This window comes from Phascolarctos cinereus, unplaced genomic scaffold (genome assembly GCF_003287225.1).
Source record: "Phascolarctos cinereus isolate Bilbo 61053 unplaced genomic scaffold, phaCin_HiC Scaffold_2;HRSCAF=192, whole genome shotgun sequence".
Lineage (NCBI taxonomy): Eukaryota > Metazoa > Chordata > Mammalia > Diprotodontia > Phascolarctidae > Phascolarctos > Phascolarctos cinereus.
In genome coordinates this window covers 143,604,168-143,624,361 of record NW_027555625.1, presented here as the reverse complement: position 1 = coordinate 143,624,361, position 20,194 = coordinate 143,604,168, and the positions used below count along the sequence as shown (strand labels likewise).

Genomic DNA, 20,194 nt, shown 5'->3' with positions numbered 1-20,194 from the left:
TCTTACTAATTACAGCTGGGATAATTAGTGTTTGAGCTGCATGGAAGAGATGAACCTTGAAATCACACAGGAGTTCAAGAATATGATGGCAGACATTTATTGACAAGGAAGAAGGAGAGAGGGGAAAAGAGGAGAGAGAGGAGAATGAAAGCAGACTTAGACTAAGCCTATGTTCCCCCCTGCCTCTCCATTTACAGCTGTCTGTGGTGGGAGAATTCCCACAGAGAAAAACATGAGACAGTAGAAAATCCATTCACCTTTGATTATTACATTATGCCTCCTTAATGCAGGCTTTTGTCTATGAAATTAATGTCTTTTTTTCAGCCATTCCAAAGTTGTTCTGATTTATGCTTCCTGTATTTCCTTTGGTTTAGATTTTTTCATCTTTTAAAACCCTGTTGTCAGATTTTGTGTATGCATAAGAAAAATAATTGAACTAAAAACATAAAGCACTGTTCTCAGGGGCAACTATAGTGGGGCCCATGATGTTTATCATTCAGGCATCCTCCATAGAGGAGATTATATAGAGAAATGAATTTATATCTGTGCAAACAATGGCAATCATAGTTTTTTCTATGCTCTTATATGCATAAAAGCAGACTCCCATGTGAGTGAATAGCATTATAGCACTCAGTACACAAGATTTTTCTTGTTCTGGCCTAAAGGCCATGCCAGTACTGCTTTGCTGATGTGGTATTCTCATATAACAAAGTCCATTAACTAAAAAATCCTATGTAACAGATGTGCTATTCACAGATCTCCACCTATTTGGGAATCACTATTTAATAATATCAATTTCACAATAGTCCTGTTTGTATGGTATTTGTGTGTGATATCACTACAATATATATAATAGTCAGGTTTGATATAGCCTATCCCTGAAAACCCATATTACCTTTTGAAGGGTTAGGGGAGGTAATGTTAGTGGGACAAGGGGTGTATCTCTTGGTAAAAAGTACTTCTGGGAAAGATAGAGAACTCTTTTGCCCATTTTGGTGATCAGGATAGGTTTCTTGACTGTTTGTTCTTAGACCCAACCAACCCTACCCTCTTGTGTCTTCAGCTTGTACCCAAGTGGTGGTGGGATGAGTCAGTTCAAAACTTGTATGACCTATGTTCCAGTCTCTTTTGTAACAACAACAACAACAACAATAATAAAGAAAAATAAAAAAGCAATAATAATAACAATTATTATTATTTGTATAATTTCATGTTTCATCTCCCTTCTTGAAGTGTTACCTCCATGAAAAGCTTATTCTGGTGCTTATTATATCATAGAGGCAACCCTAGCTTCTTGAAGGATAATAACATAAACTATAGAATTTGAAAGGCCTTTGAAGATTATCTGGTCAGGGATGGAGAACTTGTGGTCTCTAGGCCGCATGTGGCTTTCTAGGCCCTCAAGTGTGGCCCTTTGACTGAATCCAAACTTCACAGAACAAATCCCCTTAATAAAAGGATTTGTTCTGTAAAACTTGGACTCAGTCCAAAGGCTGCACCCAAGGACCTAAAAGGCCACATGTGGCCTCCGTGCCACAGGTTCCCCACTCCTAATTAATTTCTCATTTTACAGATGACAAATCAATGCCCACCCGAGTAGCAAAGTGACTTCTGTACAGTCACACATCTGTTAAGAGCTAAGACTTGAATCCAGGTCTGTTGACTCCAGGTGTAGAGCTCCTTTTCCTATATCAGGTTGATTGTCTGCTGGTGTAACTCAGACTCTGAAAGGTCCTTTCTGAGAGGAGTCAGGTTGAGATCTTCACTGGTAGATGGGATACTCAGAAGAATGAGTTCACAGGTCCATCTAAGGATTTAAGTATTAAAGTATCACAGAACATTGATCACAATCTCTTCTATTCAATAACAGTGCCATGTAGAGCTAGCATGTGGTCTCATTCCAGGAAATCAGAGAGATGTCTGTAGATATCCAGATGCCTGTTGCCATTTACAAGATCTATGCAATTGAGGATATGGAATTCAAATTTGAGAATCATTTATTAAGCACCTACTATGTACAGAGTACTATTCTAGGAGAGAATTTTAAAATATATTATTTGCCATCAATTTAGAGTATGATAGAGAGAAATAAGATGTGCATGAGGAGTCATCATGGTATAGTAGAAAGAGCAATGAATTTAATGCTGTAAAGTCTGGGTACAAGTCCTGATTTTGCCACATCTTACCTGTGTGGTAGGGAGCTAGGTCGTACTGTGGATAGAGTACTGGGCTTGGGGTCAAGAAAACCTGCATTCAGATCCATCCTCATTGACTTCCTAGCTGGTGATCTTTAAAATGATCTGGGATAGGAGGAATTCTGGGCAGGATGTGTAGGAAAGGGAAAACATTTGGCATTTCCTAGCTGAATGATGAACCTCTTGAAGTCAGAGTGAACTCCTTCTAGTGACATATTAAACTCTCACGTTCTTTACAAGGTCATTGTTATAACTAAGGCTTTGTTATCACAATGGATCGGGCTGAGAGACCAATACTGAGAGGCCAGCAGTTTCACAGGAGAAGGGCAGATGATGGAGTAAAGTCCCAGCAGCAGGCAAAGGAAGCAAGTGTGGGCTTGCTGGCTTAGCATCTCAGAGAGGTTCAGAAGTAGGTACCAGGCAAGTATCCATGTGCTTATGGGTGGAGTGTGGCGTCAGAGGATTCTGGCAGTAGGGGATAGGCAGTGACCATTTGGCATCAGGGACAAAAATGGCAGTAAGGATCTAACCTCTGCAGTTTACTGTTGGTCTGGAGTCCTTGGGAGGGCTGGGTCCTAAAAACACAAATGCGTCAGAGAGCCAGAATATAAACTAAGGGATGTGGTTGAGAAGAGACCTAAGAAGGGGGTGAGAGAGGAGACAGGTATCAAATTATGAGAATTAGATTACAGACTGCTCTTCTTACTTCCTCAGTCCATCCTTCAGATTGCCACCTGGGTTATTTTCCTCATGCACTATTCTGATCATGCGCCTCCATTCCAGAATCTTAAGTGGCTCCCCATCTCCAGCCAAATAAAGGAGCATTTGCTGAGACTGGCATCCAAGGCTCTCTACAACCTGGCTCCAGCCTACCATTTGAACTTTTTCTCATGCTACTCCTCTTCATAGATTGAACTTTCTAGCCAAACTGAACTATGCCCCAACCCGTCTTGAATAGGTCTCTTGGTACACGTATCTTGGACAGGTACTGTAGATAGCAGTGAGCTAAGCCCAAAATTAAATAGTAAAATAGGCTTAGTTGTATTTGAAAATAGAGCAACTCTTTCAATGACCTCTACCTCAAAACACATTAATGTATGTATATGTATGTGCATATATATGCATGCATTCATGTGTGTCTGCATGTATGTATAATATACATATTCTTCCAGTGATGTAATGCGCCTCAAACCAACGAAACCCATAATATCAGAAAATTCAAATCAGCAGTGAACTCAGAAGTTAATAATAGAGGTATTGTAGGTTTTAGTAGGTTAAAACACATTGCCAACAATGACTTGCCAATAAGAAATGGTTTAAAAGGCTCTGTTAGAGAAATGGATGTCTAGAAAAGGAAGTGGGCCAATCGCATAGCAGGGAATGGAGAGCTGTAACATTACATAGGTATCTGTGAAATAGTAAAAGAATCTGGGGAAGCATCACTGAGTAGTTTTTCTGTTGGTGATTTATGGGAGGATAAGCATTAGATCTGCACAGGAGAAGGCGGCATGGATAGACTGGGGTCTGCATCAGTGGACATTATATTAGTGAAATTGTGGATCCATAGGAATATCAGTATCTTATGTAATATGATTTGCTTTACTTCTCCAGGGGCAACCAGTGAATTTGGGTTGGGGAGAGAAGGTAGAGAAAGGAGTGGGATAAAGGAGGGATAAGGAGGAAGAAAGGAATAAGAGGAGAGGGTTTTTCTTCCCCACACTCATATAACAAAACATTCCTAAATGAAAAGGAAAGAAAAGAGCCCCACATGACTTCCACAGTGAAAAATCAATGGGCTAAACTAAAATATATGTGTTTTCTTTCTGTGACTTTCTCACTAAGTTGGCAACAAGCTCTGCAAATTAATGTCTCCACTTCATGGTGTTCAACATTTTTAGTTAGTGGGTATTTTTTATTAGTCTCTAGTTTGAAGGACTGTACATTTTTAGGCAGTGTATGAGGAATCTATCATCTGCAGATAATTAGACACTGGAAATTACATTGTATTGCTAATGAGCAGATGTGTATACTTATAGGGGAAGAACAGCTGCACACACATCAAATGCTAAAACAACCCCAAACCAGCATTATGTATTCTGAGAGAAGTTGCATCTTCATTTAAGACTCTCAGAACCAGAAAATTAGGGAGCAAAAAGAAAATTTGGCCATTCCTGATATTCTGCCTTATTACTGGTTTATTGTTGATTGTACTTTTTCAAGGGATAGTGTATATGATGTACTTTATTTGGCACCTTTTCTTAGTATTTCTAGTGTTGACAAGAGTTTGGTGTGTCCACGTTACGGTAAAATATGGCAAAAGCAAGAAAGAGGCTATTTAAATTTATGAATAATGACATTGAAATATTTTCGTGAATAGAATATCAGACCCAATACACTCCATCAATTCCGTAGTACTTATTATTTCCACTAATGATGAAGAAGAACATGTGATGATCTCGTGAGAAAGCATAAGACTGGGAGGAACTTCAGATCCTCTGGAAAATAGTATGGTACAGAACAATTTGAATAATGTGAAATGAGGTAAAGACGATTACTAGAATTCATCTAAAAGCAGGATAAACTAGATGAAAGTTGTGCTTGGATTGTGATGAAATAGTAGTAACAAGATCTAGAAATTCTAAAGGAGGATGCGTTGATACTGAATGAGTCAACAATGATAATAATAATAATGCCTCCCATTTACATAATACTTTAAGGTTTGCAAAGCACCTTTTGCAAACTACTTCTGTGAAACAGGTAGTACAGTTATTATTGTTTCCATTTTACAGATGCGGAAGATGGGGCTCCAGTAGGTTAAGGAACTTGCTCATGATCTTATACCTAGTTAAACATCTGTGGTAGAATCCAAATTTGGGCCTCCCGAGTTCAAGGGCTGCCTATGCTGCTTCTTAGATAATCTGAATTTTCCTAGTATGATTTCTTCCTGTGCCTACTCATGTAGCACAGGTCCTTATTAATATATTTTTAAATGTCATTTAAATATCTCAAATTGTATAAGATGATACTCTAGTGTAGGTGAAAACCCTAGTCTTGACCCTGTCATTTACTTCGTATACGTTCTTGGACAAATCACTTAATTCCTCAGAGCCTCAGTTTTCCTCATGTGTAAAGTGGAGATTGCAGTTCTACTGCATACCTCACTAGGTTGTTGCAGGGATGAAATAATGTTGTCTGTGAACACACTTTGTAATGAAGTGCCGTGTAAATGTGATTTGTAGTCATGATGGTAGTTACTTTGATGATCATATACTCCATTGTTACGTGGTGTTTTGTAATAATAATAAAAATATATTGGTTGGGCTGGGGAGGGGTACTGAATAAACGCTGATGAATAGGAGTAGTTCTTTTCTTTTTCTCATATCTGTTAGGTCATCTCATGCATTGTGTTTTACTTCTGAGGCAGATTAGAACTGGTGGTGTAGTTCACAGAGCACCAGGTCTGGAGTCAGGACGACTCATCTTCCTGAGTTCAAATGTGGCCTCAGACACTTATTAGATGTGTGACCCTGAGCAGTAGGGTCACAAAGAGTCAGATGTGACTGAAACAACTGAACAACAACAACAACAGATTAGAACTAGAAGCCAAAAGGCTTAACATTTAAGCAAGAATGTCCACGTTCTTTGTGGTTCCTTGATCTGTCAGTGATCATAAGATCTTTGGATTTGTTTATATCTGGAATGGACCTTAGAGGTGTCATATATTCCCATATGGGCTCTGGGGTCTCATTAGGAAATTTAGTTTCTAATCAGATGGGCTTCTCTCTGCTGTCTCACACACTGGGAAGTCTAGGTTTGCTCCCAATCCCTGTTATATATGCTTATAACAGTTTACAGATGAAGAAACTGAAACCTAGAGAAAGGAAGTGACTTGGTAAAAGCCACACATCTAGTAAGTAGTAAAACTCCCTAGGATTTGAACCCAGGTCTTTGGACTACAAATACACTGATCTGTATATGCCCTTGAATGTTTCAGAAAAAGAAGAAAGGGTTGAAATAGTAGTAAACAACACTTTTCTGTGGGGAAATAAGGGCTGTGCACAGAGTTTATGTTTTGAATTTAAAATGAGGTGTTATCAAATTAAAATAGACAGAATTAATTTTATAACCAGGTAGAGTTAGATTGGTCCATATTAATAAGCCTTGTCTAAAACACGTAAGCTGTGTTTTATGTGTAATGAGCTGTATGAGGGCAAGGCTACACTTCCTAGTGGGCTGAGTGCCAGTCAGAAGCCCATCGGATTAGGAGCTACTTTTCTCATGGGGTTCATGGCTCAAGAGAAGGATCTGCGTGCAAGTAGGGGTACGGGAAGGAATACAGCAGCAGTACAACCTGTCTGCTGACTATTGAGAGAATGCTGAGGAGAGGAGAGGAGAGGAAAAGAGAGGAAGGAGGAGGTTACAAACGTAAAGACACAAAAAGCTAGACACAAGAAAGACACAGAGACAAAGATGGAGATAGTAGTGTTCCTGCTACCAATGAGAAAGGAGAGACTTACAGATTCTCTAGGTGGAGATTCATATATTCTTCCTCCTTCTCCCACCAAATTAAGGTTTTTAAATTTACAGACAGTGTTGTGGCATATGATTGTGATGGCATACTACTAGGCCAAAAGAAGTGATGAGCTCAGTGATCTTAGAAAAACATGGTTAGACTTGCATGAAATAATGTAGAGTGAAATGAGCAAAACCAAGAGAACATTGTATACAGTAACAATGTTAGGAACGACTTTGAGTGACTAAATCATTTTGACTGTTATAAAATACCCAAATTAACCACAAAGGAGATAGGAGGGAAGATGCTGTCTGCATCTAGAGAAAGAAGTGATAAATAGAAGTATGTATTGAATGGTTTTACATATATACATATTTGTGTCTAATGGTAGCCATCACTAGGTCAGAGAGGAGAAGGTGGAAGAAAAAAAAAAGGAAGAAAGATACGTGATAATTTTATTATATATTTAAAAGGAATAGCAAGTAGTACATAATAGGTTTGGACTTTCATGTAAAAATCATCTTTTTTCTGTTCTGCTGTTATGGAAATGCTTGTTTTATTTCTTAAGTTTAGAATAAAATAAATAAAATTTTTAAAAAATTTATGGGCAGTGACAGCTCCTGCTCCTTGCTAAATGTGTTTATCACTACATCCTCCCCAATGAGAGATCTTCGCGCCTTGACAGGCTCAAAGTAGGCAATGAATCATACCTTTCTCCATTCATACATAAAGAAGTGTTGTGATTGGTAGAATTAGCACTCTATTTGGAGTCATAAAACCTGGGCTTGAGATCTAGCTCTGTCATTTACTGTCTGTGTGTCCATGGAAAAGTCACTTTACCTTTGTAAGTCTCAGTTTCCTCTTGTTAAAGATAAGGATCCAGTTACTTGTACTTCTTATTTCACAAAATTGTTATGAAGAAAGTGTTTTGTAAATTGTAAAGTACTCTGTCAGTGTGAGCAGTTGTTATTTTCTGTCGTAGCTCTGTTACTAACTTCTTCTACTAATGTCTCTCCTTATCCCCTTGCTCCTTAATTACCGGCTGCCTTGAAGGAAACTGTCTGCCACTCCTTACCCATCCGTCTTATTTTCTTGTCATCTTCCTCCTCCATCATACTCCTCCATGGTTCTGTTCTGTATCTGCTTCCCCTGCCATTGAGTCCTATGGAATTCCACCTCCATAATGAACAAATTCCCCTTCCTTTTCCTTCCAATTATTGTAATCTCATACTCCTTTCATCGACACAGCTTCTCCCAGATGACACTGAATCCCCAGACATCCTCTCCAGTGCTGGTTGTACCTTCTCACACTGGTCGTAGAAAGGTACTTCTTGCTCCCTACTTCTACCTCTAGATTCTCCCTTTGCTACCATAACTAAGCAACCTCTTTGAAATTCACTGTATTGGGGCAGCGAGGTGGTGCAGTGGATAGAGCACTGGCCCTGAAATCAGGAGGACCTGAGTTCAAATCTGGCCTCAGACCAAACATTTGACATTTACTAGCTGTGTGACCCTGGGCAAGTCACTTAACCCCAGTTGCTTTAAAAAAAATGGAATTCAGTCTATTAAAATCCTTCATCTTAATTAGATTATGGTGACTGTTGTCAACTTATCCCCTGATCGTTCCCCACTGTCTTGGTCATAGTTCCGTGTCTGAAACAATGGATCACTCAGAGCCCAATCTCTTCAATTAAAATGTCCAGCCACTCCCACAAAGGCTGTCACTGAAGCAGTAAAAACCTTTCTAGGAAAGTAAAAGTATGTAGAAGCCGCTATCAAGGAAATTAAAATTGCTCGGCAAGGAGATTCCCAGAGCCTTAGGAGCTCCTCCCCTCAAGTTGTAAAACTTTTTGTATTCTCCTTGCACAAAGGGCCCACTTCTGGGTCCCAAAATATTGGGAGCCAGGTAAATGCCAGCTGCCCCTCGTCTGCTCCATACCATCTTATCTCACAACGGTGATCAGTATTATGGGAGTGTGGGGGCGTGGGCTTTAACTCAAGCCGCTCCAATTCTACTAGTGCCCTGGCCCACAACAGCCCTTCTTTCACAAGGAGCGCAGCACCTGACTCACAGTCTTCCTGTCCTTCCGACGAGGTTCAGCATTTATGTTGACGCTCCCTCAGACGCTTTAACTTTGTTCCTCGGGTACTTCAGTTCCAATAACTGACTCGTCTACCACATCTCAGCCACAAAATGGTGTTCACACTCTGGATCTTATCATTGCCACAAATGTTCTGCTTTTGTGATTTAAAAAAAAGAAGAGGGGCTTTTCTGTCTGGCCATAACTGCCTATCATTCCATTTCTCCCTGTACCTGAACCCTCCCTAAACCTTTTCTTTTCTCTCATTGGGATCTCCAGTCTCTTTTCCCCTTAATACTTTATCTGGTGTTACAGAGCTTTAGAGGTTCCCTGGTAATATCCTTGTGCCCTTCTCTGCTGGTTGTCATGTTGTCCCTCATGAATGTTTCTGTTGGTCAGCCTATCAAACTGCTTTTTGCTGCTACTTGCTAGTCTTAACCTATTCAGGGTCATCCATGATTCTTTGCTGCTATTCTCTAAGGTGTAGTGACGAGAAAGCCTCTCCCTAACTATGGCAGGCTTTAAAGGCTTTCAAAAAAAAAAAAAGGCTTTAGCTTTTGATGCATAACTGTAGCTACAAACTAGCACTCCCAAGGAGGCAGTAGATGGCAAAAGCCAACATAATTCTTCAGACTAAGAAATCTGTTCTTTGGACTGCTTTCATCTTGTCTTAATTTGAGGTCCATGGTCCTATTTAATATAAGATCAGGAATTCCACGTGTTATATCCTTACTTGAGAACCTGTATTCTCAAAACTTATTCCAAGGACTCTGATCAAATCTCCATAAGAATTATGCAAAAACTGGGATGCTGAGCTCCCAGTAACATGTTGCCTCTGAGTCTTTTATTCTTCAGGCTAAGGAGCTCCAGTCCTTTAATCTGATATTCATATATGTACTAGAGAAACTTCACCATTCTGGTTACCTTCCTCTTATTCCACAGTTTATAGATTTTCTTCCTAAGTCATGGAAGCTTTCCTCTTCTCTTTCTTACCCACCTATCTCAGCCCTGCCTGGGCTGTCAGTGTTCTCTTTCTCCTCACCTTTTCTTATAATGCTTCCTCTGGATTTCTCCTTTGCCTTTATCACTTTCTGCCTCCTAATATACTTATTTGTGTGCATGCTATGTTGCCACCCCCTTTCAGCTCTTAACCGTTACATGTTTTTCATCTTTATATTCCTAGTGTCTCGTACGATGCTTTGTCCTTAGTAGGTTTTAATAAAGGTCTAATAAATTGAACTATGTTGAGCTGAATTAACCAAACATGTGTGAAGGCTAAAATATGTCACTGTTCTGTTTTCAGCCTAGTATCCAGCAATACATTAACATGAAAAGCAGTTACTGCTTGTAATTATATCACTAATTATTCAGTGAACTACTTGAAGGAGAGTTCATCCATACTACTTCAGTAAATATTGATTTGGAGAGGTAGGAAGTGACCAACCAACACCTTAACTTTCATTCATTTATAGTTTAAGGAAATAAGAAACTGAACTTGAAGCTCTGTATTTCTGGAAGAAAAAAAATTAAAAGATTAAAAAATTATTAAGAGATATCTTCTTCTCTTTCAAGTTGCATATTGCAAAGTAGTAGTGAGGTGGGAATATAATGAGTATAATAATTTTTTTTCCAGCATGGGCACACTGACCAGACAAGAGAGCCTATCAAATATTTCTCTTAGTTGCAGTAATTATCAGATATAGATGAATATAGATATAGAAATAGATACATGTTAGAGAGGGACAGGGACATAGACAAAGAGAGTCTTTTGCATAGAATGAATGGGGGAATTTCAGAGGAATCCCATGATAGCTTGCCACTTATAAATGGAATCTTATTTGGAAAAAAAGTTGATGGAGAAATCTCAAACAGTTGGTGAAAGTGAGGAGGTCACTACATCTTCATGAATGCCAAAAAGCTCTGTTCTCATTAGTCAATTTCTAGAGCATTTCTGAAGAATGTGAAGTACAAAAGTGTTATTTCTGAGCCAATAATTTGCTCTACATCCAACACAGCTCCTTTTAAGTATGGCATATCAAGTCCATTGCTTGCTTTCCTGGGAAAAGAAGCAGCCTCGTAGCATCCTTAATTTATCCTCTGTTTCTCTGAAGCCGTGGGGGGGAAATGGAGGCTCTTGGCAGAATTTTCAGTGTTTCATCTGTATGAGAGCTAGTTCTATCTTTATTATTATTAAATTCATCCCAGAATTCCATAAAGTGATGCCTGTAATGTCTAAATCTGAACTCATGTGCCTAGCTTTCAATACTCCTGATAGTCTGACCCTGTACAACCTTGTTTCCTACTGCTTTCCAGTATAAGCCCTCTAGTCTGGGCAGGCCAGTCTCTTCACTCACCGCTATACCTTTTGTGATGATGTTTCCCTCACCCTAAACTCCTCTCCTCTACTTTTCCCGTCCAGATGCCCTTCTAGCCCTTTGAGGTCCGGCGTTAGTCACGTCCAGGCTCATTGGATCATAGTTTTGGAGCTGGAAGGGATTTTGGAGATTATCCAGTCTAACCCTCTCACTTTCATTGATGAGAAAACAGAGGAATTCTTCAATATCACCTCCCCTGACCATTACAGCCCTCATTGAATGACTCTCCCATGAACAACTAAATTAATAATAATTGTTATTGAAAAATTTAGTGCTTTGTTATATTTTTATCTTATATTGTTCACTTCGGTTTCACAAGTGTGACTATTACTTGTTCACTACACTGTCAACTCCTAGAAGCATCTTATGCTGCTACTATTACCCCCAGTGCTAAGGATAGAGTGGGCACTCAATAAACAGGGTCATAGGTTTGGAGCTGGAAGGGACCTTCCAGATCATCTAGTCCAATTTCCTTGTTGAGGATGAGAAACCTGAGGCTCAGGAAGTTAAATGATGATGCCAAGGTCACACAGGTGGACAGCAGAGCTAGACTACGAATCCAGGTATTCTGACTTCAAATCCAGCTCTGCCCCCATGCTGCCTCTATGTGATCCTTTTAGAACTCTGAAGTTTTCTTCAAATCTCAGCTCAGATTTCACTTCATTTGGGAAGTCTTTACTAACTCTGTGGGTTCTTGGTGCTTATTCCGTCCTCAAATTATCTTGCATTGATTTTTCTGTATAAATGCAATCCTACTCTCAAGCAAATTTCTCATCGGTGCTTAATAAATGCTTGTTGAATTGAGTTATTGATTATCAATTAATGAATGTTTCAATATGCCAGAAAAAGAAAGTCCATTTTGTTTCATTTTTGCTTGTTTTTCTCTCTCCTTCTTGAAAGATAATTTTGATAAAATTTGTCAAATAGAGAGCAGCGTCATAAAGGATTGAGCTCAATTTGAATTAATTATAATATTTAAGGCTACCTAGATGGTGCAGTGGATAAAGTGCAGAGTCTAAAGAAAGACTTCTCTTCTTGAGTTCAAATCTGACCTTAGATACTTACTAACCACGTGACCTTGGGCAAGTCACTTAACCCTGTTTGTCTCAGTTCTTCATCTGTAAAATGAGCTGGAGAAGGAAATGGCAAACCACTCCAGTGTCTTTGCAAAGAAAACCCCAAATGGGGTCATGAAGAGTCAGACACAACTGAAATGACTGAAAAACAACAACAACAACAATATTTGAAGGATTCACCTGCTGGGCTCTTCCAGTCCAAACTGGGCAAATCCGGTTCTGTCAGTCCTAACTCTTTGTTTTCTTGCTCCAAATTCAAGCTTAATAATATATTTTTTGTCCTTTTGAAATTTTCTTCCTTTGTATCCCTTATAGATATACTGATAACATTATTGGTATAAAACCAAGACTTTAATCTGTTTTCCTCATGTTGATACTCAAGTACCCTGTCAAGAGAAAACACAAATATAGCTGTTTCTTTCTTAATCTATATGAAATAATTCTTCACTTTTCCAATGTCAAGTTTATGTGCACAAACTAAATGGCCCCAGCAGCTGTGAAACTGGTCAATTTGTCCAACAGAGTTTATTCAGTCTCTCTAGATTCACCATTAACATAGGTTGTAACCTAGCTCAGTTGTTAAGGTGGCCGTCTGATTTGTTCATGCTAGCCTGTTTGTTGTCTGCAAATATGTTACGGCTAAAGAACAAGCTGGCTGTTGTTCCCAGGCCTCCTGGTTCTTTGTCCAGTTCTCTTTCCACTGTTCCACATGGCCTCTAGGTCAAATTCATGACATGTTTTTCTGTTACCTTTCCAAGGCTCACTGGTTTTTGTTTGCTAATAGCCCTTATTAAATAAAGGTGTGTTTGGAATTCTCAAGTCTCACATTTCACACCATGGAGTAAAAGCCAGCATATAATAGTTTCATATGCAAACAACTATGACCCATGGACAAGACTGTGTTACAGCTGAGATTTTTAGCATTTGACTAGAAAATGTCTAAAGACTTTGAAGAAACTTGAGTTATCTGAATCCACTGATTAGTGGAACCATTAAACGAAAAACTACTCAGTACATATTTGATTTGATTTCTTCTTTGGGTTGTTACTTGAGCTGTGGCAGTGAATAGCTCACAGATTAAATGTCACCAAACAATTCTTCATATAGGAAGTTTCATAATGGCCTACCCTCTCCCTGAGATGGTAAACAATCTAATATAGGTTATACATGTGCAATAGTTAGGAATTTCAAGAAAAATTTCACACTGAGTTCTTTTTCTGGACCAAGTGGGCCAAAGGAGACAGAGAGGTCTTCAGACACTGAGGATAAAGTTGGTACAGGAGAAAATCCTACTGAGCATTCCAGTTCAGGGAGAAGCTGTGTATCAGTGCATAAAGAGGTCCTAGATACAGCATAGAGGGAACCTAAACTTCTGCAAGATATAGGAATAGGTGCTACCTGCCAGCACTAGCGCTCACTACCCCGTTGCAGGCTACAGATCTAATGCAGACCAAGGAGGGAAGCTGTGCCTGGTGCTACCATTGCAGTTTGAGAAGTTGCTGTGGGCACTACATTCTATATAGGGCAGGGAGCAAGTTCAGAAACAAGCAATAACTGTGTGACTTGAACTCCAGGAGTCTCAATTCTACTTTCTCACCAGTAAAGTAATGACCAGGGAAGAAATTTCAAACCAAAGGAAAGCCTACAGTTTTCTCACTGTGAACCAGCAGAACTTTCCAGCCAGATGATAACAGCTGAGTCCCATAGTAGTCTACTGTGATTCTAAATGGGGTAGAACCAAAGCCAGATCAGGAACTTGCAGAGCTCAGACCAGAAGGACAACTGTCAGATTTTGCCATGGATTAGATTACTTTGGGAGCACTGAAAGTTTGCAGATTCCCAGCCTGAATTGTCCATGAGACCCTTGAATAATACAATATTCAGTACCTCAAGAATCCAGCAGAAGGACTAGTGTAGATATTCTCTCGAGAAGTGCACATAGCCTGTCTCTCACATTAAGTATGAAATTAGGAAGTAGCCTGAAAGAGTGAGCCAACAACAACAAAAAAATTCCACTATGAAGAGCTGTTAGAGTGACAAGGATGCTCAAAACACAACACATAAGAAGATAATGACTACAAAACAGCTACAAGCAAAGAAAATTATAGCTTGGGCACAGATTAAACTAGAATCTCTGGAAGAGATGAAGTAAAAGGTTAAAAAAGTTAATTTTTTTTAATAAATGAAATGACAGCACTAGAGGAAAATGGAAAGGAAATGAGAGATTTGAAAAGAAAGAATCAGAGAGGGAATTAATATCTTGCAGCAAGAGGTACAAAACCTTGCCCAAGTAACAAACTCTTTGAATATTAGAATGAATTGAATAGAAACTAATGATCCGACAAGATAACAAGAAACAAATCAAAGTAAAAAAAACTGACAAAAATAGAATAAAATATAAAGTATCATTGAGAAATAATTTAACTGGAAAATAGATTGAGGAGAGAAAATTTAAGAATCAATAGACTGCCTGAAAACTATGACCTAAAAAGAGCTTAGACATCATATTTCAACAAATCATAAAACAGCACAGATCTCTTAGAAGAGGGCAAGATGGATCAAAAGAATACACCATTTACCACCATAACGCCCCTAAATGAAAATGCCCAAGAACATTCTATCCAAAATCTAGAACTTCTAGGTCAAAGAAAAAAAAAATCCTTTGAACAGCCAGAAAGAAAGAATTCAAGTGCCAAGGAGCCATAGTCAGGATCACACATGATTTTGCAGCCACCACCCTAAAGGACTGGAGAATCCCAGAAGGCAAAGGCTCTAGGCTTATAACCAAAAATAACTTACCCAGAAAAGCTGACAGTGATCCTGTAGAGGGAGAAATGGACCTTTAAAGAAATGGATGGGGGCAGCTAGGTGGCGCAGTGGATAGAGCACCAGCCCTGAAGTCAGGAAGACCTGAGTTCAAATCCGGCCTCCGACCAAACACTGACACTTACTAGCTGTGTCACCCTGGGCAAGTCACTTAACCCCAATTACCTAACACACACACACACACACACACACACACACAAATGGATGACTTCTCAGTTTTCCTGATGAAAAGATCAGCACATAGAAACTTTGAAGTACAAATACAGGAGTCAAGAGAAAAATATATAAAGGTAGACAAGAGGCTAAAGAAGAATAAGCTGCTTATTTTCTAATGCAGGAAGATGATATACATGTCTCCTCTGAATCCTATCATCATCAGAATCTACAGAGGAAGTTTAATTAGACAGAAGATCTAGGAATGGTTCTGTTATGTCTTCACAGTCGAAAAAAAAAAGACAACAAAACTGGAAAAGGAGGGGAAGAGGAATACAGGGTATTTCCAGTTTTTTTCCCCCTAGAATATTTGGATAAATCCGTAGCTCCACCAATAATACATGAGTGTGATTATCTTTCCATAATTCCTCCAACACTGATTGTTTCCAGATTTTTCATCTTTGACAGTTTGCTAACTGTGAGGTAAAGTTTCAAAGTTGCTTATGTATATATTTCTTTATTAATAATTTGGAGCAGTGTTTCACATGCTTGTTAATAGGACTCTACTTCTTTTGTTCATTTCCTTTGACTACTTATGTATTTGGAAATGGCTTTTTAATCTTTTTTTTTCTGAGTTGCCTATATGTCTTGGATGTCAGATCCTGTTCAGAGATATTTTATACAAAATTGTTTTTTCCCAAATTGACTACTTTTCTTGTTTTTATAGTTGTCTTAATTTTGTTTGTACCAGCTTTTCTATTTCACATATTTTGAATTATTTATCTAATTCTAGTGCCTCCCCTCTGTTGATTATTTCCAAGTTATACTACATATCACAAATAACTTGTTGGTATTATGAACTCCTTGAGATCAGGTACTGTCTTTTGCTTTTCTTTGTATCTCCAATACTTAGCACAGTGCCTGACACATAGCAAGCGCTTAATATATATGTCTCTTCACTGACTAATCTTTATCCCATAATTGGTTTAAAATTCAGCCCTGGTTGTGAAAAGAAACTAATCTGATTCTCTTCTAATTTCTTGTGGTATATTCTTTAATACTCAGACTACTTGTCCATTTTCAGTGTGTTTGTAATGTTTGGTAGTTGGTATAGCACCAAATCTGTAAACTGATTTCAGTATTGTCATTGGCATAATCTAGCCTTGAGCACTAAATATGCTTCTGATTATTTAGGTATTTTATTTCTTTATGGAACATTTTGTAATTGAATCTATCTCGTGTACCTTGTATGTTGCCTCCTAGATTGTATGTGCATTTTATAGTTATTTTAAATAGGATTTCCCTTTCTGTTATTTCCTTCTGTTTTTTTTAATTGCTGTATTAAAAATTCAATAAAGTTTTGTGGATCTACTTTGTTTCCTCCTACTTTACTGGAACTGCCATTTCAGTTGTTGTCTTTGGTGGCTCTCTAGGATTTTCTAAGTAAACCAGCAAATAGGGATAGTTTTGTCTCCATTTTGCCTATCACTTCTTAATTGCTTAATTGCTATTGCTAGCCTTTCTAGAACTGTGACAAGTAATATCAGGGAAAGAGGATGTCTCTCCTTTACTCCTGTATTTATTAGGAGAGCTTCTGGTGTTTAATGCATATGATTCAAGCTCTTGGTTTTAGAGAGGGAAGGAGAGAGTAAGGGGAGGGAATAAACATTTATACAGTACCTATTATTTGCCAGGTGCTAAACACTTTTTACAAATATTATGTCATTTGATCCTCATAACCCTGAGAGTTAGGTGTCATTCTTAGTCCCATTTTACAGTTGAGGAAATTGAGAGGAAATTGATTTGCTCAGTGTCACACTTAGTAAGTTTCTGAGGCTGGATTTGAACTCAGGTCTTCCTGACTAGGGCAGCTAGGTGGCTCAATGGATAGAGCGCCAGTCCTAGAGAGAGGAAAACAGATCTTCATGAGTTCAAATCCATCACTGGCTGTGTGATCCTGGGCAAGTCACTTAACCCTGTTGGCCTCAGTTTTCTCATCTGTAAAATGAGCTGGAGAAGGAAATGGCAAACCACTCCAGTGCCTTTGCCAAGAAAACCCCAAATGGGGTCACAGAAAATCTGACATGACTGAAAAACAACTGAACAACAACAAAATATCCTGACTCCAGGCTCAGTGCTCTATAACTGAACTCATGAGAGCTGACAAAATGACTAATGGAGAGAAAATAGTAAAAGAAGGGGTCCCAAGAGAAAGCCTTGAATTGAATCTTCCCTCTGCCATCATTCACGGGCAGTTAGGCAGTATATTGGACAGACCAGAAATTCAGATTCTGCCTGAGATACTTACTGGCTTTGTGACCCTAGGAAAGCCATCTAACCTCTATCAGCCAGTTTCTTTCTCCATAAAATGGGCAAAATGATAGCACTTACTTTCCCAGAGGTATTGTGAGGATTAAATGAAATAATATATGCACAGTGCTTTGCAAACCTTGAAGTACTGTATAAATGTTACATATTTTGTCATTATCGTCATCATAATTTATCTTCAGTCCACACTGAGTGGCAGTTCTGTCGCTTTTCTTATCCTCTTTTTTCCCAATGTATTTTAAAACAAAACAAACCCCTTTTGTTATCCTAGTTTCACTCATCAGCTTCCACTCATTCTGAACTTCAGCACTCTTTATACTAATCTCAGAAGACAGTACCGTGCTTTTGTGTTTATTCTCAATTTTCTGCCAGTGATTCCATTTACATGTCCTTTTGAAATATAAGGTGGTCATAGTCTCTTGTGCATACACAAATCTTTTTAGACAGTTCCCTTTTCCTTTCCCCATTAGAACTGTTTCTCTTTATGTCTCCCCAGTTTGAGTATTGAGATCTTTCTTTCCCCCCTCTATTCTGTTCCCCTTTAGAATTCAAAACTGTGTACCTGTCTTTTCTCTGAACCCTTTTTAATTCTGTATAAGAATTCTAGGATGGAGTGTCATTTCCTTCCAAGGTGTCCATCATTTCTACTTCAGTAACCCAGTTCCTCTTTGTTGTTTAGTCAGGCCCAGAGAGGAGAGGGGAGGAGAGGGAAAGTTCCAGCAGATGTCAGGATAGTTTAAGCCCCTTAGTCCCTCATCACTATTTTATCACGTATCCATGCCATCCTTCTAAACTGTTGTCTACAGTCCTCATCTATTCCCTTCTTCTGTCCAAGCTGGCTATAGAGTACTCTTGTAACATTATGACTTCTCTCCAGTGACATTCACAATACCTATTTTGCATAATTTTTATCACAGTTATTTTTTATTTGCTTCAGTACCTTACTGGAATGTAAGATTCATGAGGTCAGATTGTTACATAGCTAGTTTGTGCTAAAGCTGGGACTAGGATCCCCAGATTCATAACTACGAGCTTGTGCCTTTTTCCATTATGCTAAGTTGCATCTTACCATGCCACCCTACTAAAATCAAGTCATCTGGGCATTGGCAGTGTCACCTATTCAATCCCAGTCACTTTGTGTGTGTTTTTTTTTTCTATATAGGAATGCGTCAAGGTAATGACTTTGGCACCCGATACCGTTCTGCTATTTTCCCAACCACTCCAGAACAGGCAGAAGCAGCTCAGAAGTCCAAAGAGGCTTACCAGAAGGTAAGAGTGACTAGCATATAAGTTGGCTGTTGGGTAAGACTGGCTCGTGATGCGCACACAAGGCCTTCTTCAGACCTGTGCATTTCACCAGTAGGAGCTACGATTGCTTTAAGCCAAGATGTGGTCTTATCTGTACTGTTGACTTTCTCATCCATAACTGAGTTCTGTTTACAAGGTTTATCAGAGATTATGCCAAGTACTTGGTTGTTCAATGATGGCACTGAACTTTGTAGCTATAAAGAGAAAGAAAAAGATTGGACCCCTTCTGGTTTTGTGCCTTCAAAATAATCTTTCTACTAGGTCCACTACATCATAATCAATGAATTGAGAAATATTTATGTTTTCTGTTGCAGTAATACTTCTCTTTGACTTTTACACATGCTTTAAAAATCTTTCACTAATAGAGGCCTAGATCTTCAAAAAGTCAATCTGAATCTAAGAGCTTTTTTTTAATTTTTAATTCCTAGTATATGGTGTAAGTGTTGAGGACCACACCTAGTTACTTTCATGATTGGGGGTTGGAGAATGAGGCTGACATTCTTATGCATCAAAACGATAGATACCTTGGGATGATGCTCTGACTCATCACATTTTGAAGTATCCCACTCCTTACCACCCCCCACCATATTACCTGCCTGACTTTGCTTTATATTGCTCCTCCTAGTTTTTAAACTGTTGCTCCTGATATCTATCATATGGCACCTTCTTGCCTAACCCCAAGATCTGGTGACTTGCTGACTGGTGAATTGCTGGATTTAATATTTGGACTGTCACAAGATCATATAGAGAGAGCTGTAAGGGACCTTAGAGGTCACCTAGCCCAACTCTCCCACCCCACCCCACTTTTACAGATGAGGAAACCAAGGCAAAAGGAATTTAAATGTCTTAACCAAGGTCACTCAAGGGATAAACAGCAGAGGTGTCATCTGAATCCAAACCCAGCACACCCTCTACTACATAACTGCTTGTTGTATTGATTCACAGTCTCTGGCAGTTCTGTAGTGTGTTCTCCGGTTTCTTCAGGGTTTGTTGACTCTTTCAGCCGAGTTATCATTATTTCCCCTTTGTGTTTTTCTGTAATGTTCTAGTTGCTACTATTGCATTGGTCAGCATTGATGATAGTAAAATTATTATCTCTAGGCTAGCCAGCTTTGAAAGGGTTAAATGGTTAGCTCTGCTGTTGGCTGTGTATGCACTAGGGTGAGAAAGGAAGGGACAGCTACCAAGGATGGAGCAGACCTCTGGTCAAACAGGGAGACAATGATTTTTTGCTAGAAAATCAGAGCAGGTGAGAGACAAATCACATAATGTGTGTCGTGATATTAATGGCCACTTTGTGAGCTGTATAGTAAAATATCTACTCACCACACGCAAGTCA

General features: G+C 38.9%; 1 protein-coding gene across 2 annotated transcripts in view; it reads left to right on the top strand.

Moving 5' to 3' along the window:
• Positions 1-20,194, top strand: part of MSRA (methionine sulfoxide reductase A) — a 521,222-nt gene that overhangs the window by 351,665 nt on the left and 149,363 nt on the right. For both annotated transcript variants that reach the window (XM_078149656.1, XM_020988881.2), the window contains one exon: positions 18,710-18,816. In XM_078149656.1, coding sequence (XP_078005782.1) covers positions 18,710-18,816 — 107 coding nt within the window. The remainder of the gene's footprint in view (positions 1-18,709; positions 18,817-20,194) is intronic.